This window comes from Nomascus leucogenys, chromosome 16 (genome assembly GCF_006542625.1).
Source record: "Nomascus leucogenys isolate Asia chromosome 16, Asia_NLE_v1, whole genome shotgun sequence".
Lineage (NCBI taxonomy): Eukaryota > Metazoa > Chordata > Mammalia > Primates > Hylobatidae > Nomascus > Nomascus leucogenys.
This window is the reverse complement of record NC_044396.1, coordinates 56,108,413-56,130,697: the sequence shown is the minus strand read 5'-3', so window position 1 is coordinate 56,130,697 and position 22,285 is coordinate 56,108,413. Positions and strand designations below refer to the sequence as shown.

At 33.9% G+C, this 22,285-nt stretch overlaps 1 protein-coding gene across 49 annotated transcripts in view; it reads right to left on the bottom strand.

The window, feature by feature from the left end:
- RIMS2 (regulating synaptic membrane exocytosis 2) overlaps window positions 1-22,285 on the bottom strand; it is a 776,667-nt gene that overhangs the window by 252,816 nt on the left and 501,566 nt on the right. For 20 of the 49 annotated variants that reach the window (XM_030795313.1, XM_030795317.1, XM_030795343.1 and 17 more), the window contains one exon: window positions 19,879-19,995. In XM_030795313.1, the coding sequence (XP_030651173.1) occupies window positions 19,879-19,995 (117 nt within the window). Of the gene's footprint in view, window positions 1-10,465; window positions 10,532-19,878; window positions 20,011-22,285 lie in introns of all 49 variants that reach the window. The other 29 variants (XM_030795330.1, XM_030795305.1, XM_030795309.1 and 26 more) reach the window with 3 other exon arrangements.

Here is a 22,285-nt window from a genome sequence, read left to right as displayed (position 1 = left end):
GGTATTGTGCACAAATATGAGTATTATATTATTTTGGAGGAAGATTAATTTATCCTTGGGTGTAATAGCATTATTCTATAGAATCTTTCTGTTGAGTTAGATGTAAAGACTTTATATTAGTTAAAAGCAAATAAGCTTATTCAAAGATGACAACAATATTTAGAGTCAGCCAAGTTAATAACAATCTAAAATGTGAAAATGGTATAATATATATATTGATGTGACAAAGCAAGACACCATTCATGGAGAAAAAATTACTATTACCCACAAGCCTGTTATTTTATTATCAAAAAGAGAAGTATTCTCACATCTACAAAGGTATTTAAAAAATATATTCATTATTGAAAATTGCATGAAGAAATGACCAAATGTCTCAATTTCCTCAAGAAAATTAGGGACAAATACAATACTGAACAATAACATATACTGTATTATTAAACACACACACACACACACAAACATAGAAGATGTAAATATTTTGAAGATATTTTTAGAATATTAAATATTTATAATTTTCATTGTTATTTAATTTTTATTTAAAAAATAACAGAAACAAAACCACAAATAAGCAGGAATATTTACCCATCATAATTAATACAGAACAAATTAATACATCTTTAAAATATAAATTTTAAGAATACTGAGAGATAATATGACATGTTACCTGTAAAATCCTTATTTTTATGAAATAGGTTCCCATATTCAGTGAATGTTTGAATTTAATAATGACTTGTCAAATGTAAAAATTAAAGTTATTCCACCAAGGTACTGGCCCTACTTTATCATTTCTCGGGTTCTCAGATTCCATAGAATAGCAAACATTTTAAAAAGTATATCTCTAAACAATATAATTACGAATTGCTATTGTATTATATCAGTATATCTGATGAGGTATGGCTCTCAAGCTAGAATACAGATTCAATAGTTTCACTGATCAATTTTGAACAATTCACCAGCATTCCTTTCGTTTTGCTGTTTTTACGTGGATAGAGAAATGGGTATAATGCAAATCCCTCATATGCACTGTTGCCTGCTGCCAGTAGTGGTCACTTCATAATAACCAGTGCGAATCTCATACTAAGATGTAGCAGTCTGAAGATTGTTTAATGCTCCCCAACCCCCCAACTAACAGAACAAAATTTGTGCTCATTTTCAAGCATAAATACTATCTGCCTCAGTCATTACTGATGATATGATCTCAACATTCAATACCAATTTATTGGAAACACAAAAAAGCACGACAAATAAGACCTACTGTCAAGGACAAAGCCACCAACAGAGGCCGACTAAGAGATGGTATAGATGTTGAAGCTATCAAATGGGGAATTTGAAATAAGTCTGCTTGATATGGTAAAGACTGTAGTAAAAAAGATGAACAGCATGCATGAACAGATGGGGAAATTTCAGCAGACACATAGATGATGGAAGATAAAATAGTTAAATGGAAATGTAGGAATAACAGAAATGTTAGTTAAAAAATTAGATCGGAATCCGTTTATGACAATTTTTAATGCCTAGTTAAGAGGTTTAAACAGTTTAATTTTCAATGAGAGTAATAAGAAAAACTTCTGAACAAAGGTAATTTCCAAGTAATAAATTAAGAAGAATAATTCAGCAGTAGTGCAGAGAATGAGCTAGATTAGGAAAAGGCTCTGACTTGTAGTAATGAGGGTGGAAATAGAGAAGAAGGTATGAATGACAAACATTACAAATCACAATATGCAAAATATATAATATAAAATATAGAGAACATACATAATATTCAGAAGCATACAAACAATGTTAGTGATAGAAGGAATCTCAGAAGTTACATAATCCAAATTCTCTCACTTTAGAAACGAGCAAACTAAGGCTTATAGAAGCTTGGACGAATTCACATAATTTGATATTTTCTGGGCTGGAAGTTGAACTGGGCTGTCTTTATTCTAAGGCTGTTAATTTCACTGAACTGTGTTTTCTTTGATAGCAGGGATGGTTTTTTCTCTCAATAATGTTTGACAAATCACCATATAAGTTAAATATAAAAAACCTTTTAAATTTTCAGCCTCAGAAATGAAATGATGATCTATTAACAGAAATTAAATAGTGCAAAAAAGGCACATACAAAAACCCAAACCCAAATACATATATATATAAAATCAGTAAAGCACTGGAGGCAGAAGTCAAACTGTAGAAGGTTAAGGCTTAGGAGCTGATGAAGGAGTGAAGGAAGCATACGTAAAAATACACACTTGAGATATCTGACCTAAGTAAAAAGAGAGAGACAGAGAGAGAAAGACAGAGAGAGAGAGAGAGAGAGAGAGATAAATAGACCACTCTCAAGTTAGCTTGAAGGGGTAGCAGAACAGAAAGAAGGTATTATTATTATTGTTTATTTTTACTTTTATTTTTATTTTTGAGAAGGACTTTTGCTCTTGTTGCCCAGGCTGGAGTACAATGGCGCCATCTCAGCTCACCACAACCTCCGCCTCCCGGGTTCAAGCGATTCTCCTGCCTCAGCCTCCTAAGTAGCTGGGATTATAGGCATGCACCATCACACCCGGCTAATTTTGTATTTTTAGTAGAGATGGGGTTTCTCCATGTTGGTCAGGCTGGTCTTGAACTCCCGACCTCAAGGTGATCTGCCCACCTCGGCCTCCCAAAGTGCTGGGATTACAGGCGTGAGCTACTGCGCCTGGCCAGAAGGTATTATTAAGACAATTTCAACAGTAATTTGCGGAGAAATAAAATCAGTAAAGGAAGAAAGATTGAAATACAACAGAAACAAGAAATAATAAATGCAGGCAAATTCCAGAGAAACTAAGATAGGCTAGAGTCAGAAATGTAAATAGAACTTAGTTTTGATGGAGAACAAAACAGTTGTAAGAGGACAGAAGATAATTGGTAATGTAGAGAAATTAAGATTAAAAATGATAGCAGTTGGGAAAGTGTGTTATTGGCTTAGATCACATTGACTAAGAGTTCTCAGCACTACCTTACACGTAGGGAATCTTTAAGAAAACAGTCTATGTAGAACATAGACTTTACCATGACTCCACTAACTTTGTCAGAATCCTTTCTTTAACCAGGGTTCTAGTTATGTTACCCATCTTGACATAGGACCATCATTGCCTCTCTTCAAACTTCATAGTAGCCCTCATCATTAATCTGGACACAGGTCAAACCTTTCCAGGGACCCTCAGCCAGTTCTGGTATTAAAACAACTGACAATTAACTTAGAATATTTTAATTTAATCAGTTCTATTCAAGTATGTTATCTCTGTGATTCTTGGCTATGAAGTAAAAGGCAATCCCCACTGCCTCCTGATACCTTCTTCTCCCAAAATTCTTCATTTACTATACTCTCTTCTGTACCATTCTTAATCTCTTCTAATTCTCTTCTGTATTTTTGAGAATCCTTATTCCATTATTAATAAATTCCTTAAACATCAACCTTCCTGCAGGATGGTTTTTGCATATTCTTGCCTTAAATAACATTTAGTTCAACTGTGTAGCCTCTGCTTCCATTGTAGCCTTCATCTGCAGAAGCTACTTATTCTTTCACATTTCACAGTCCAGGAATCCAGGAGGGGAAGTTGGCTCCCTAGAGACATTTCTGACAATTACCCCCCAAATCACAATGGACATAGTCCTTACTTCTCTTAAGCACTCCACTTGGCAGTAACATTCATTATTAATACAGGTTGCTATTATCTATCCAACTTCCAATCACTATCCCTTAGTCATTGGTAATTTTAGGGATTGACTATGGTAGTGCTAGAAGATTTCAATGCAAAGGCAGAAAATCATTGAACAATCGTGAACCCCAATCTCCAGACTTTCAAGACTTCAATAACCCTACTTTATTCTGCCATCAGTCCCACCAATTCCTGCCAGTATATATCACCAACTTTGACTTTCTTCTTTCCTTATCCACCCTGGACTCTATGGCTGATCATCTGAACCACTCCCATACAGCACTCAGATTCCCTTCTAACCGATCTTCCTACTCACACAGTCATTAAAACACTAACAATGGTTTAATAACAAACTTGATTTCCCTCTATTAGCATCCTTTTACTTAGCTTCACTTCTCCCATCTATTTTCTTCCTGTCTCAGTGGTAAATAATAGCTTCTTTCTGTTCACAAAATCCATCTGTGTGTTTAGTCTGATTACCTCCTACCTCCCCTAGGACTCTTCTTCCAATCATTCTGTCTTTTTTTTCTGTATTTTTGACTTATCTTTCTCTAAAACATCCTTTGCTCCAGTGTGTGAACACATGGACATATTTCTTACTCGAAGGGAAAGAAACATCTTTTGATATCACATATGCTATCAAATTTTTCTCCTTCACACTTTCTTGATAAGTTCATTTTCTTATTTCCTGGTCATACTTAGGCTACTGCAACCTGCCTTTTTCCCCCCTCACCATCCTTCTAAAATTACCCCAGCTGAAGTCATCCATGACACCTCACTTGACATATCCAACAGGCATTTTTCATTCATTATTTTTACTGTAATGTTATTATTTTCTTCTTGAAACTATTCTTCTTTATGTCGCTCAGAAGCTCCTCTTCCTCCCTCTGCCACTTAATGTTAATGTTCCTCAGGCAGGGAAAAACTTCTAAGCCCTCATTTCATGGGTTGTTTCTCAGATGGATTTCACTTACTTTTTATGACTGCTTACCATTAGTAGTGAATTTACTCTGAAATTACTCTATGTAGCTTACGCAACTTCAAGTTTAAAAATTGTTTACTCTATTCCTTGCTAGATATTTCCTCTTAGCTTTCTCAGTAATTCCAAAACTGAACTTGTCTCACACCTAAACTGATTCCTCCCCTAAGAACCCACTTGGACCCTGTTAAGGTACCTTATGAATCTAGTTATTGAAGGTATAAGACTGGGAACTTTTCATGACTCTGCACTCTCTCAAAATCCAAATTCCATTATTTATCAAGTATTGCTGATTTTAATTTCTTAAAACCACTATTTTCTCTCTGTTCTTCCATCTACTACATGTCTCTCTTTTGCTTTTTTCTCTTCAAATCGATCATTCACATAGTCTGTAAGTAGGTACTCTAAGGTGAATGAACTTGTTATCACCATCTCTAATTAAATCCCTTCCAAGTACCTCTAGAACCTACAGTCTTTGATCTAAGTTCCTTAACATTTATGAAGAGTATATAAGATTCTTCAGGCTGGGCTTGGTGGCTCACACCTATAATCCCAGCGCTTTGGGAGGACAAAGGGGGCAGATCACCTGAGGTCAGGAGTTCAAGACTAGCCTGGCCAACATGGGGAAAACCCATCTCTACTAAAAATACAAAAATTAGCCAGATGCAATGGCACATGCCTGTAATCTCAGCTACTCAGGAGGCTGAGGCAGGAGAATCGCTTGAACCTGGGAGGTGGAGGTTGCAGTGAGCCAAGATCATGCCATTGGCACTCCAGCCTGGTGACAGGGTGAGACTCCACTGCAAAAAAAAAAAAAAAAAAAAAAAAGAAAAAAGAAAAAAAAAAGATTATTCATAAGTGGAACCCCCTCTATCATTCCAGATTCATTTCTTGCTATTTCCTGCCTTGCGAATAATGTTACAACAATTCCAAAATACGATATTTATTACTTCTGTGACCCTGTTCATACATTTCTTTAAAATGTCACAAACATCCTCCCTCACCTCCACATCAATCTAAATAATTCCTATTTATTCTTTAAGATACAGCTGAGTTGTTGTCTCTTCCATGATACTTTACATAAAAATCCAGCTGCCCACCATAGATGTTAGTAGTTCCTTAATATGTTGTGTATAGCTCTAAGCAGGAATAAGTACTAGAAAAATAAGTAGGGTACAAAGGTAAATGTTAAAAAAGGTTGTATTTATTAAAATAAAGGGTATATTTTAATAAAGAGATATTAATAAAGGGTAACATGATATCCATCCTAAACATGTTTGTTCAAATGAGTGCATTTTAAAATGCACAATGAATCAAATATTATTTTATACTAGTTAGCATAACCTGGCCAGAAGACATCCTTTGATTTCTAGTGTTAGTTAATATTGTCTCTTGAAGTAATATAAAAAAAGCTTAGCAAACATTATTTAAGTCTCTACTCTTCTGTTCCCAAAGAGGTAGTCCTCATAATTTTTCATGTTATACCCTAGGGTAGAAAGACCAGTGAAAGCCCAGCTTCTTCTAATGGAGTGGGCATAACTGGGGATGCCACGTTAAATTTACTACATTCATCCTATTCATTTAGAAAGTTCCAGATATCATATAGCCAAACTATGGCCCAATTGAAGCTATTAACACATATTTTATTCCTAGGAAACAATTTCCAGTTGAAAGTATATGCTGCCTTGAAACCGAGGCTAGAGAACTGAATACTTAGATACTGATGCTACTTTCTTTTTCCATAGCTCTCAATAAAAAAGTTACTTTTTATTGTCCACTTTTAAGTGGTCAATTATTTTGACTCAAGTAAGTAAAAATTTGGATAATCTAGTCCAAAAACAATTCTACAAGAGAATTCTACAAGAGAATGGATTCAACTTCTGGATATGTAAGTAAAGAAAGATGGAGGCTAACAGCAAGAAAATAAAAGGGTCAAGAGAGCAGCATTCTCTACTGAGACAGAAGAACAAGTGAAGTAGAAATAACTTAATGAAACAATAAGAAAAAAAAAGTGTGCAATCATGGAGTCCAAGAGCATAGTATTCAAATTAAGATTTCAGAGCTAGAACAATTTCTACTGATAATAAAATGTAAAGTATGGTCATGAGAGTGACTGACCAAAGTAGAATTGGAGGTAATGCTCGCTACATTAGAGAAAGTTAAGGAAGTGAGTGGGTGCTAAATAGATTATTCAAGTAAATGCTGACGGGCTTGATGGCAGGAATTGTGAAGTTGAGGAAGACTAAAGCCAGGTTCTAAAATCATCCGTGAATAAAATGATATTACTAAGAGGTCAACAAATGACAGCAACAAGGAAGGGTAGTGGGTGGTTGTGTTTAGTTGCATTACATACAAAGGTACAAGATATAAAAATAACAAGCACAAAACATTACAGAAATAAATACAGGAGAATGGATAGATTACTAGGTCAGCATTCACATGTTCAACAAATGTCCACAAAAAGGTCAGCCCAAGAATCTCAAAGTGGATTGGGATGGAGGTCAGAGGGAAGAGAAACTTAGAAAGTTAGTGTAGATAACAAATGATCAAAGTCCCTTAAAAAAAGTAAAAAAAGAGAAAGTTACACTGCAAACTCAGAATAGCATTTATTACTTCTGCGAAAGAGGCACAGGGATATAACAGGCAAGGAGAGTGCAGGGAAATGTAAGATGCATAATTAGATGTTCTGTTCTTGGTTTGGGTAGTAGATTCAAGGATGTTCATGTTATTACATTGTGTTGTAACTAATACACATTCATTTGTATGTAGCAAAATTAGAATGAGAGCTAATATTTAAAAAAATTTATGGATACATAATAGTTGTACATATTTATGGGGTACTGTTACATTTTGATACAAACATATAATATGTAATGATCAAATTTGGGTAATTGGGATATGTGTCACTTCAAACATTTACATTTCGTTGTGTTGGGAACATTTCAAATCTTCTCTTCCAGATTTTTAAAAATATACAGTAAGCTATTGTTAATTATAGTTGCCTGACTATGCTATTGAACACTAGATTTTATTCCTTCTATCTAGCAAAGATTTATTGAGTAAGACCTCAAAAACACAGGCAACCAAAGCAAAAATTGACAAATGAGATTCTATCAAGGTGAAAAGCTTCTGTACAGCTTAGAAAACAATAAACAAAGTGAAGTGACCCCTACAGAATGGAAGAAAATATTTGCAAGCTATTCATCCAACAAGGGATTAATAAACAGAATATATAAGGAACTCAAACAACTCAATAGCACAAAATAACAACAATAATCTGCTTTTTTAAATGGATAAAATATTTGAATAGACATTTCTCAAAAGAAGACATACAATGGCCAACAGGTATATAAAAAAATGCTCAACATCACTAATTATCAGAGAAATGCAAATCAAAACCACAATGAGATTCGATTTCACCCAGGTTAAAATGCCTATTATAAAAAAATTCTGAAAATAACAAGTGCTGGAGAGGATGAAGAGAAAGGGGAATGCTTGTACACTGCTGGTGGAAATATAATTAATACAACCAGTATAGAAAACAGTATGGAGGTTCCTAAAAATCTAAACATGGAACTACCATATGATCTAGCAATCCCTTTGCTGGGTATATATCCATGAGAAAGGAAATCAGTATATTGAAGAGATACTTGCACTCCCATGTTTACTGCAGCACTATTTACAATAGCCAAGATATGGAATCAGCCTAATTGTCCATCAACAAATAAGCTAGGCACAGAAAGACAAATACTGCATGTTTCCACTCATATATGGGAGCTAAAAATTGATCTCATGGAGGCAGTGAACAGAATGGTAGTTACCAAAGACTGGGAAGGATAGTAGAGAGAAGGAGATGAAGAGGGGTTGGTTAATGGATACAAAATATTTTTTAAAAAAACAAAGGAACTTCATTCATTCTTACAAATTCTACCCATATTATCTAGGTCACTAGACTTAGGCCCTCAAGAGTTTCTGTTGCCCTAGGGCAAGGCAAATACTTTAATACATATAAAATAAATATTACGTATACCTCTAAATATACATAGTAAATCCTACATTAGATATTTGATAACTTGCTTGTGGAAACAGATTTTTCCATGTTATATTTTAATATAAACATTAATGATCTCTGTTTTCTCAGCACAAACCAAATTGTGGCACAGAAAGACAATTCATAAATGTCATCTTCAAAATGGGCCAATTAGGCTGAAGTTGAGAATTTGGGGAAAAGTACAAAATTGAGATGATCAAGAACTAATTCTAGTTACATTGCTGAATGGAAAAACTAAGTAACATGAAGCAGATAATCTATTTGTTGATAACTGAGACTAAGAAAATACAAACTATTGAAAAAGTGATGTGATATGACTTTAACTTAGCATGAAATGAAGAGACACCAGAGTATATACAGTAAGTCTATAATCAGTAGTGTCTCATTCATGTACGTCACCCACCTTTAAAAAACTTTAGCCAATTATCGAAACACAGTTATATAACTACTTTTCCATATTTTTGTAAGGTAAATGTATAATTACTGAAAGTAAAAAATAGTCGGAATGCAATATATAGCAACAGTAAAAACAAAAAACAACAAAAGATAATTATTTAAGATTGAAGCAGAATAACAAAAAAGAGTGAAAAATTGCAAAAGAAAATAAAATATGGCAATAACCATTATCATATAATAAACTGGAAGGCACTAAATTTCAATTATATTTGCTGAAAGACATTACAAAACTTATTAGTAAATTACTGTTGCTATTACCTCTTATGTTTCTTTTCACATTTACCCACATAAATAAAATACTTATACATTTACTCATTAGTTTTTAATCATTTTTATAAACTCTTATTATCAACTCTTAGCTAATTTCATAGGGATGAAGGAAATCACACATAACTCCAAATCACTTAGAAACAATAGTCAAGGTGACCAACCATGGCACATAATTCCTAATTTATACTAGCTAAGCCTTTCACCACATTATTTCTTTACCTAAAGGATCTCAAATGTTGTCACTGGCTCAAATCTCTAAATCTCCACACAGCCTTGAGAACTTTTCAGATTTTAGAGATCTTCTCTCCCTTTTCTTTCTAATTAACCTCTCTTTCTAGTTAACCCCTCTTGCTATTATATGCCAGGTAACTGAGACTTCCCTCCAATGTAAATTATATTTCCTTAAGGCATTGTAGCTGTACTATCTATGACTCACTGCAAATTCCCACTTTGGAAAGAGAAATGGTGGTAGGGTAGAAATGAACAAGTGTTTTCTCATAGACAGTATTCTCTGCAGATAAGGATTTTCTACTATGACAAGGGAGCAGATCACAGCCACCTCTGACAAGGCAACCACAAACAAATCAGTTCAACCTAAGCACTTCAATGACAGATTCCTCTACTCTGGAGCAGTGAGGTGGGAAAGTGAGTTTTCAAGACCTACGCCATCTAAATACCTAATTATGGACTCTGCTGAGGAAGGTGAGTAGTCAACTGGAGTTAATTTAAAGATAATACTGTTATTCTAACTTTATAGATAATAGAGAGTTAACAGTAATTCCCGATGAACTAAATTTTTAGAATCACCAAAGAGATTCTCCTAATTTACAAAAGGGATGCTGTATTTTTGATGTCCTACTACAATTAGTTAATACATTTTATTTCATGTTATTTTATATGGGTGATATTTCTGTATTTCATTAACAACCATATATGTATATACCTAAAAACAGAAATAAAAGTGAACTATATCATATCAATACACAGGCACAAGCAATTCCACAAACAGACTGAATTGTAAGAAAAATATACCTGCCATCCCTGTGATGATGGTCAATGGTCTGACTGTATCTGGAGCGAGGTAGAGTAAGAAAATGACTGCAAGCATGGCAGAAACAAGAATATAAATAAGACTCAAGAAAGAAGTGAAAAAAGGTATAGTTTAATTTAAAAAGTGAGATTTAAAAAGATAGGCAGACAGTAAGCAAAGCACATGGAAACTGTTATTGGAAAGCTTGCCTCCTCCCCCCAGTGTTCACTGTAATATGACAGTGCCAAAGGTTAAAATATTCTAAATATTTTAAAATAAAATGCAACAAAAATATAACTATCAATTATTACTCAAACATCTTTAGCACCACCTAGAATATGTTATATGATAGAGATGCTTTACCATTTTTTAGGAGGAAAGATGAGATGAGAAAAATAAAATAAGCAGAAAGTTTAAGAAGGAAATAATAAATGAAGTAATTTCAAATACTCATAAAAGTTGGGAAATTTATAAGGTAACTATTTCTCTTTTAATTATTAATAATTAAAAATAACTACAAAGGGCTTTAACAATTCCATTTAATAAAGAGTAAACTGATCCAAATTACTTTAATAATTGTATTTATTAAATTTATTGGGTGCTATTCATTTTTCCATTCACTATGTTTATTATGTATTATGTATTACATGTTATTGGCTTTGCTACCTTTCGTGCCTCATAACTACCATAAGCAATCCAAGCCGCACACTGATCTTTTACCCATCTCTTCTTTCCACAGCACTAATTTAAAATTTCCTACTTTCTTAGAACCTTTAATACTAAAACAATTAATCTTAGCAGATTATCATTATGTTTCCATAAACAATGGAAATGAACCTTGAACTCTCTCAACTTCCACAATTCTATCTCTAAACATAAACATACATTTAAATCTTCACTTGTCCTTGTCTTCTGCACCAAAAGAGATGCCTCTTCTTGTAATCCTGCTTCCCATATGACCTTGCTTCATTTATTATTCCCTTCCTCAACTGCACTTAATCCTAAAAATAAAACCCTTACTAATCTTTCCTTCCTCTCAAACCACTGCATCTCGCTCATTTTCTTTTCAACATAGAACATCTTAAAATACATATATACAATTCTTGCCACCTCTGCCAGACTTTGCTTTCATGCTTTAAGCTTACTGTAATTTGACTTCTGCTTCTACCACACTCTCGAAGCTGTCTTATGAATGTGAAATCCCCCCAAAATTCTTGTCTCCTCTTAATCCTCATCATACTCCACTTACTTTTGGTATTAGACATTGACTTTCAAACCTCTATTCTTTAATACTCTCTCCTTTTTTGGTTTCTGAAACCTCTCTAGCTATTAAACATAGTCTTTATTTAGCACTGAACTATATGCCGAGTACTCCATTAAAAGCTTTGCCTACATTATCTCATTTACTTCTCATAACAACTCTTTGAGGTAGGTTATACTATTCCCACTTTTGCACAGACAGATAAACTGAGGTTATGAGTGCTTGTTCAGAGCTATATAGTAAGTGGCAGGACTAGGTTTCAAACTCAGGGCTTTCTTAATTCAAAACTCAGGCTCTTAACACATTTGTATATACAGCCTGGTCTCTCACCTATATGAGTGGTTCTTCATGCATTTAATGTACTGGATTTCCTTTCTCTGTAGAGAGGCAGTGGTTTTCCAAGATTCATTTCCTGATCTTATATTCCAACACGTTCTTTCGAAATAATGCAATTGTTTTTATGGTGTAAACAGTAACTCTGCTGTATTACTGATTATTCTTTGGGTTGCACAACACTTTTGCATCTGCTTCCGGGCTCTCCACATAATGCTTGAGTGATATGTAGACACTTCAGGAAAACACATGTTCATCGTGAGACTAGAACAATACCCTTTGCCTATTTATGAGGAGGTTCAAGCAGTGGTTTTCAAACTCTTTCTTTTTTTCTTTTAGCAGATCACTTTTTTTCCAAACAAAATTTGATATAGAATCAATACACAGTAATCAAATAATATCAGAATGATGCTGGCTAAAGAGAGTAAGAAGCCTAGATCCCTATCCATTTGGCCTCATTTTTACCTGTCATAGCAGTCTCTCAGGTACCTCTACAAAACACAGGAGTCCATCATCTCTAAAGTCCCTTCTAATCTCTAACATAATTCTTTAATCCCCCTGTGGAACTTAATATAATACTTCAGCTATTCCTTTTTTTGTAATCTCTTGCAATTCCAGCTTCAACTAAGGATTAAAATATTTATTTAGTAAACCAAGTTTTACAGTCTCAGAATTTAACTCCTCCATTTCCTCATTTTTCACATTCAATTGATTTACAAGCCTTGCTTGTTCTGATGCCTAAATAACTCAGATTTCTCTCCTTTACCTTTTCTCCTGCCACCACCTTCAATCAGGTTTACTATGTCTATTGAAACAACCTTCTCTTAGGTCTTCCTACCTTCAGACCCCAGTCTTCCCCTGACTAAATCCAATCTTCATCCTGTCTACAGAAGTTTATTTGCATATTATGCTTTCTGATCACATAGGTACCTTACTAAAAATCCTTCACTGGTTCCTGATATCAAAACACGAGTATAAATTCCCTAAAAGTTCTAAACTACTTTCTTTTTTTTTCTTCTTTTTTTTTTTTTATTATACTTTAGGGTTTTAGGGTACATGTGCACAATGTGCAGGTTTGTTACATATGTATCCATGTGCCATGTTGATTTCCTGCACCCATTAACTCGTCATTTAGCATTAGGTGTATCTCCTAATGCTGTCCCTCCCCCCTCCCCCCACCCCACAACAGTCCCCGGAGTGTGATGTTCCCCTTCCTGTGTCCATGAGTTCTCATTGTTCAATTCCCACCTATGAGAGAGAACATGTGGTGTTTGGTTTTTTGTCCTTGCGATAGTTTACTGAGAATGATGTTTTAATCTTCATCTTCTATCACTTTCCATTCCCCATACCACTATCTCTTATCTAGGTACAACAGACTACCTAAGATTCTCTAAATTATCATGTGTTTTCCTGACTCCAAGACTTTGTTCATGTTCATCATTCTGTCAAGAATGCCCACCATTCTCCCTCTGTCTCCAATGCTTCACTTTTCATAATGTTATTCAATCTTTAAAGCCCAACTTCTCTGTGATGCCTTTTCCAGTTCACCCTATCAAGCAATTTTCTCTCCAATCTGTTCCAATATTATTATCCTTCTGCCACACAGTCTTCAACATTTTAAAATTATTTGATATACAATAATTTGTCTGGCTAGACCAGGATAATGTCTGTTTTAAATCTGTGCACAATGGCTGACCCACTCAAATATATTTTGGATTGCACTAAAAAGTAAAATCGGCCGGGCGCGGTGGCTCACGCTTGTAATCCCAGCACTTTGGGAGGCCGAGGCGGGCGGATCATGAGGTCAGGAGATTGAGACCACGGTGAAACTCCGTCTCTACTAAAAATACAAAAAATTAGCCGGACGTGGTGGCGGGCGCCTGTAGTCCCAGCTACTCGGAGAGGCTGAGGCAGGAGAATGGCGTGAACCCGGGAGGTGGAGCTTGCAGTGAGCCGAGATCGCGCCACTGCACTCCAGCCTAGGCGACAGAGCGAGATTCCATCTCAAAAAAAAAAAAAAAAAAAAGTAAAATCATAATTATACTGTTTTCATGATGAACCTTCTCTCAAAAAAGAGCAGTGGTTCATATAATTATAGAAACATTCTAGAAATGTAAACAGAAGATTATGAGCCTATGTAAGAAAATATTTAAAAAACTATTCATAGCTTTATGAAGAAGAGAAATAATACCCAAGAGTTGTGATGCTGGGCTTTACTGCTTTAAAAGGAATAGGTTTTCTCCAAAATTACTTAAGAATAACAGAAAATATGTAAACTTCAAGGCTTGTTAAAATTTATAAATTTATAAAATATATATATAAAATCATCCAATTTCTAATAGTTTCCTTGAAGAGTCTTATAATTAACTTTGTCCCTACAAAGCCAAAGCAGCCATTAAGCAAGAATCACCTTTATCAAGCATCAATTTATTTTATTTCTCTTTTCTGTCTCTAGTCATGTTAGTTCTTAACCTTATCTGGTCATGACCCTCCTTGAGATTCTGTTGAAAACTATAAAAACTCATGCATGAACATTATACAAAATTTACCATTGTGTTTTAGTAAGCCCTCTAAAATCTACCTAAGGTCCATAGCCATACTCAAGGTCCTTTGCTGTATCCACTTGGTACAACCTTAAAACATATTACACTTCTCCACTGAACCATGCTTACTTTTTATCCAAAATTAATGGACATTATAAAATTTGAGCAATAAGTATGCATAGTGTCTTAAATATGCATAATGACTAAAGAAAGTAAGTTATGTTAAAACTGCTGTTAGTCCAATCTGAGCAGTAAATCACTGTATAAGAAAAAAATATAAAAACAATACATTTACTAAATTTTAAAAAGCAAAAAAAAATAAAGAAGTTATAGATTCTAAGGCTCATGATAAAAAATTACTATTCAAAGTATTAAACTAGATTACTAACCCAATTTCTAGACACTTTGATTCTTAAGCAATATAACCTTTAAAGACAACACAAAATTATATTTATAATGAATTGTCCTTCCACTATATTAAATTAGCTGAATGTCCCCTGTAGGAATCACTTTAGTCCATACAAAAAAGAACTGCAAAAATGGGAGATAAAATATTCCATTCTTAAGTAAAACTATAGCTTCCAACAACTCTTACTTAATGCAAAAACATTTCTTATTTTTATTTATTCTCTTTTTTTTTTTCTTTTTTGAGACAGGGTCTTGCTCTGTCACCCTGGCTGGACTGCAGTGGTGCGATCTCAGCTCACCGCAGCCTTGACTTCCCTAGGCTTATGTAATCCTCCCACCTCAGCCTCCCGAGTAGCTGGGATAAAAAAAAAGGTGCACACCACCACACCTGGGCTAATTTTATTTATTTTTTTATTTTTTTGTGTGTGTTTGTGGAGATAGGGTCTCACCATATGGCCTAGACTGGTTGAGAACTCCTGGGCTCAAGTGATGTGCCTGCCTAAACCTCCCAAATTTCTGGCATTACAGGCATAAGCCACTGTGCCTGGCATGTGTCTTTAATATTGTTAATGCTTTCCTTATGTTGTAGTCCCTACATTCTACTCAGTATGATTTAACTGTCTTAAAATGTTTCTGAAATACAGCAAATAAAATAAGTAAAATAAAATGTTATACTATTTTTGTAAAGTGAATTTTCTTTTTTCATTTACTTCATAATTTTAAACTATCAGAGATATGTTTCCTTCATAATTGATAACTGAAAGGAAAAAAGAGACTATTCTTTTTGGCGAAATAGTTATGAGTTACACTTTCTGGTAGCTGACTTCCTGACAAGGAATAGATAAATAGCACGAGTGTGTAAGGTATGCCAGTGGTCCATATAATAGGGCATTTTCCTTTTTAGAATATATATTTATTAATTGAATGTATAGGAGAAAAAAGTTTATAAAGTAATTTATCTTTTGCCAACATTAATTGTATTCTTATGATGCTAAAAGTATACTCCATGGAAATAAATGCATCTAAATGAATTTTGGCCTCCAGGATAGACATAAAAATGCATACTGTGGAGTACTTCTGACATGTTACAGAAATATTATCTAATACTCTATACTTATTCTAATAGTAAACTAACTCAAGTAAGCAAAAAGCTCTTAAAATAATTTTTTTTTTTTTTTGAGACAGAGTCTTACTCTGTCACGCAGGCTGGAGTGCAGTGGCACGATCTTGCCTCACTGCAACCTCTGCCACTTGGGTTCAAGCGATTCTCCTGCTTCAGCCTCCTGAGTAGCTGGGATTATAGGCACCTGCCACCGCACCCGGCTAATTTTTGTATTGATTTCTAATACTAAGGCCACATAGTCTGCCTCAGGAAAAATTATGTTCCTAGTTGTAGTAGTTACCAGGACTTATCGGAAAAACAATGGTATAAAAAACAGCGGAATGGAAGTAGAAGATGAAGGATATGCTTAATAATTCCTTGTTTTAGCTGAGTCCTTGCATCCAGATTTCTAAATTACTTGTAAAGAATCTATTTACTTTGCAAAGCAGAATAGGATTTTGACTGATAAAACAGTGAGATATGCAGAGAAACAAAGACCTAATACAAATTTAATGTGTAAATTATTTCTATATTACCTATAGAAAGGATATAAATACTATATCTTCTCCTTACACCATCCAAGTTTAACCAAGTACTATTAATGAATGTCAAATAGCATCGTTTCTCACTCAATATAGTCTATCCTTGCTCTTGGTCTTGCCTGAATAAACATGCCCATTTTTCAAGGTCCAATTCATGCCCTACATTCATTCTATACAAAACTTAAAAAACAAAAACAAAAACAAAAAAAACCAAAAAACTACATGGGCCAGGCTCAGTGGCTCATGTCTGTAATCCCAGCACTTTGGGAGACCCAGGAAGGTGGATCACCTGAGGTCAGGAGTTCGAGATCAGGCTGGCCAACATGGCGAAACCCTGTCTCTACTAAAAATACAAAAAAAAAAAAAATTAGCTGGAGATGGTGGCACATGCCTGTAATCCCAGCTACTTGGGAGGCTGAGGCAGGAGAATCACTTGAACTGGGAGGCAGAGGTTGCAATGAGCCGAGAAAACGCCATTGAACTCCAGCCTGGGTGACCCAGTGAGACACTGTCTCAAAAAACAAACAAACAAACAAAAGGACAACAACACTAAGTGAACTGGCTGATTTCTCTCTCTCTCTTTTTTTGTTGTTTACTAAGCATATTAAATATAAATTATTTGCAAGTGAATATATCCTTTTAAAATGGTAAGGTTAAGGCACGTATTTTCAGTACCTACTATACAATTGGAGGCAGTGTCATTTAATCTACACAGCTCAATAAAGTTGATATGAGTCATTTAATCTACACAACTTGGTAAAGTTGATACTGACATTCTAATTTTACAGATAAGAAAATCAAGTGTCAAAGAGGTTAATTTTCCCAAAGACACAGGCAGCAAGAGGTTAAATCCTGCATTCAAAATCAAGGCCATTTGGTTTCAAATCCTGTGAAAAATATTCAATAAAATATTACATTCAATAAAATACTATTCTAGTCCAGTGCATCAATTCTTACTGACAAGAAAGGTTATTTATTGTACCTCTCAAAAGACCTAAATTACTATTATTATCTCAAAGGAAATTCTCTCTTAGGCTTTTTAATCAACATTATTATTGATTAAAATGCTATTCATGAAAATTTGCTGTAAGAGTTCTAAAGTATTCTTATCTTCTAAAAATCATAATGCACCCATATGCATTTTATTGCCAAAACTCTTAGAATATTAAGATAAAAGAGAAATTAAGAACTTGTTGCTCAATGTGACAGACCATATATATAATATTGAACTTTTTAATTTTTCATTCCTCATGTTAATAAATAATTACACAGATAATCAAATAATATTAGAAGTGGTTTTATATTCCTATTTAAATAAAATTCTATTTTATTTATTTGAAAAAAGGATTTAAGGCAGCTCACAATTAAGAGAAATTGTGATCTGGCATTGACGGTGCTCTAAAAGAGAAATAAAAACCACATGGATCAATTTTCTTGAAAACTTCAGAAAATAATTATATGAACATTTTTGCTAAACTAAAAGATTTATAAATTTTTTAAATAAAAAATAAAAATAAAATTACGTTTCAGTTGCAGACATAAATTGGAACAGACATAAAAATGCACATTGTAGGATATCTCTGACATGATAATTACCTAATATAATCATATTAACTAATACCAAGGATTAATCATCTAGGCTTTAATAGGAAGCTTTGTTGCCATTAAACCTAGGGTCATTTGCCTTTAAATATTTATAAAGTATTATGCATTTGACATGATAGCAATCATTTTTATTTATAATTCTAGATGTTAATTTTATTTTTCTGCAAGATTTAGACAGCATTTATTTGTCTTAAAACAAAGTCCATTTTTCATTAAAATAAAACTTTACATAAAATGGAAGAAAGTTTAAATTCATTTCAGAATTTTCTCTCTCATCATTTCCATTAACAGACCTTCAAGGAACAAGGATTTTATGTCTTGGTATATAAATAATTTCCAGAAACGATGAAGCTCATTAAAATGCTATATTAGGCAGCTAAAATACCTCTTCATTCATCCTAATACGACTCCTTTCAACTCCTAATCATGCCAACATAGTTACCCTTCTTTCTATTACAGTATTGCACTTGATAAGCATCAACTTCTATAGGTAGCATGTCTGTAATTACCCCTAAAGACACAGATTACTATGAAAAAGTTAAGCAAATTAAAAGAAAATAAAATACTACATTAGCTTTCATTTATCACTAAAAGCAATATTAATTTAATAACTTCTTACATATAATTTCTTCCTAGATCTCAGGCACAAAAGCCAATACTTGTTAGACACTGTTGAAGACTACGATATCCCCTCTTTACTTCTGGAGAAGTATGCGAAATCACAGTGAAATTAAGCATGAATTAAGTATAATCTTAATTTAGACAAAAAAATTAAGTGTATAAATGTAAACAGTAATTTCTCATATCAGCTTATTTAAAAGCCCCCAAATGTTCTTCCTAAAATTGGTTTAGGATGCATACAACGGGACTTCTGAGTTCCGTCGTTATTTTATCACATCCTTTGAATAGCTTGGGAAATATAATGGCATTTACTTCATGTATAACCAAAGCATGAATTAGAGAGTTTATCAATTTGCTTAAGTTAAAAATATTAATAGTAGTTAATGTAAGCATTGTAACATACCATGTTACTTCCAAGTTTGTCACATTTAATGGAGCAAATTCAGAGAGCTCTTCCAAATACAGCAATCAATCTTTAAGATGCTTAAAAGGTTTACTGAAAGCCATGAGGAAAAACCTCTTCATGAATCATAAAATGTTTCCTAAACAAATCAGACTCTGTCTCAATACTTCTATATGTGAAAAGTCACACCAATTTCTCTGATGAATGTAAAAGACTTTAAAATCTTTTGTCTCATGAAAGTATTTATATATATAATAATTGTTTATGACAAGGAAAAATAATAAAACATCTTGGTTTCACTATAATTAACATTATAATCACTTATACAGATTCACTAACTTAACTGGTTTGATTAAACCAAAAACAAAATGGCAAGAGAAAGATAATTTTGTTTTTTTCTTACCAGAGAAAAGGTTGTTTGTATTTATTTACTTTTAACAGTGTAGCAGTCATAAGAAATAATGAAAACATTGTAACAGAAAAACATTGTTTTAGAAACTAAGAAAAAGGAATATGTGAAAACATTTTATGGTAACCCCTTCCTGAAAGCAGTGATTATATTAATAATAAGGTCTAATAGTATTTAATCATATTTACCTGTCTCTATCTGGAGAGTAATGGTCATCCATGACACGATGTCTATCCATTCGGCTAATTGTATTATAATGTCCAGTAGTAGTGCGTGTCCCTCGAAGCCCCTGTTCCACATTCCGACTAAAACAACAAGATCTATTAAATATCTTAGTAAACCATTTGAAACACTAAGAAATGAGGTTTATTTTAAAGCACAGTAGAAAAAGACAAAGCCACTATATGGTGAAGTCCAAATTTTGTTTTAACTAATTGCATCTCTGGCTAAAGGTATAAGTTTCAGTGGAAGGTTGACAGTTAAGTAAGATTACTGCTACAAGAGATGCAGCATAAGGAGCTCAAAGTAAACTAATAACAGTGGCAATATGATAAGGACTATCATATATCCTTATATATAACCATCATATGGATGACTACCAGGTCTCTAGTACTGATACTCAATAATATACTCAAGAGAAGAAGATTTGTATGGAGAAAATATGTTCAGTGTTAGAGACATTTGTATACATGACCTATAGGACTGCAGATAGAGATGTCTCATAGGTGGTTGGACATGAGTTCGGAGCTTAGGGGAACAAGTCAAAATTTGCACACTTTGCACCATCTCCCTTGATACCACTCTAGTCCAAACTACCATCTTTGTGAATATACCGTAAAATAGCTACCTAGGCTGGGCGTGGTGGCTCATGCTTGTAATCCCAGCACTTTGGGAGGCTGAGGTGGGCAGATCACGTGAGGTCGGGAGTTCAAGACCAGCCTGACCAACATGGAGAAACCCTGTCTCTACTAAAAAATAAAAAATCAGCAAGGCGTGGTGGTGCATGCCTCTAATCCCAGATACTCGAGTGGCCAAGGCAGAAGAATCGCTTGAACCCGGGAAGTGGAGGTTGCGGTGAGCAGAGATCCCATCATTGCACTTTAGCCTGGGCAACAAGAGCGAAACTCCATCTCAAAAAAAAAAAAAAGCTACCTAAGTAATCTCTTGCTTCAACTCTTACCTCATCCGTGATGACACGCAAGAGACCTTTAAAACACAATTAAGACATGGCATGTCATAGTGTAGGATGAAAGATAGGAGTCCAGTTTTTAATTTATTCCATTGGTGAGCTAATTTTCCTATCCTGTCTGACCCACCCTTTCCATATTAATTGTGGTGCCACCTTATCATCATATGTCAAGTTCACACATAAATATCGTTGTAAATGTATATATATTATTATTTTACTATCGATTCCCTTCAATATGTCTATTTTGCTGCTGTTATTCAAGTTCCATCCTAGTTTTAATTATTTTTGCCTGCTGGCAAATTTTTCTCTTCTTTTTTCAAAATGGATTTATTGGTATGTCTTTATCCTTCCACATAATGCCTAGAACAAGTTTGTAAAATTGCACATAAAATTTTGATTGTTATGGCATTAGATTTATAAATTAATTTATGGAAAATTGATATCTTTATTATAGGAAGTAATTCTACCCATGCATAGGGCATATCTCTCATTAAGTCCTTACCCAAAGTTTTACCTCTTACTTAAAAAGATCCTGTGAATTTTTAGTACGTGAATTGTTAGATACTTTGGGTTACTTTTGAGAATAGTACTTACATTTTACTATATTTTCCAATTAGTAATTACTCATCTTATAAGTTGATCTATGGACAGCTATTTGACAGAACTCCTACATTAGTTTTAATATTTTGGTTATATTGGGTTTTCTGTGGAGATAATCCTGTCATTAACAAATAATGATGGTTTTCATCTCTTCTCTTCCAATCCTGAAACCTCTTATTTCCTTTTCTTAACATTTTTCAGGACCTGAGGTACTATTTTAAACAGTGACAATATTAATGAACATCCGTCTCTTATTTCTGCTATTAATGCAAATTTCTCTAAAGTTTTTCCATTAAGTATAATGCTTGCTTTATTAAGCCTTTACAAAGTGTAGGTGGTTCTCTTCTAATTTAGTATCTTATGGGAATATAAGCTGAACAATAAAATTCATTTTCTGACTCTAATAAGATTTATTTCCCCATTAGTCCATTAATATGATGAATTACCGTAACAATTTTTCTGGTGTCTCACCGCCATGATTTAAATTCATGGTTAGATTTACTTAAAGTACGACTTTTTACATACATTTGTAACTAAAATGGGCTTCTTAAGCTGGGCACAGAGGCACATAGTCCCGGTATCTGAGCCTAGAGGATTGCTTGAGCCCAGGAGTTCAAGTCTAGCCTGGGCAACATAGTGAGACTTTGTCCTTGAAAAAAAAAAAGAAAAAGGAATACATATATATTTTATTATACTCTAAGAATTAGAACTAAGGTTATGTTAGTTCCAGAAAAAGAATTAGGCAACTTTTCTTTTTTATCTGTTTTTAGAGCCAGTTGTATAGAACAGATATTAGTTCTCAAAAA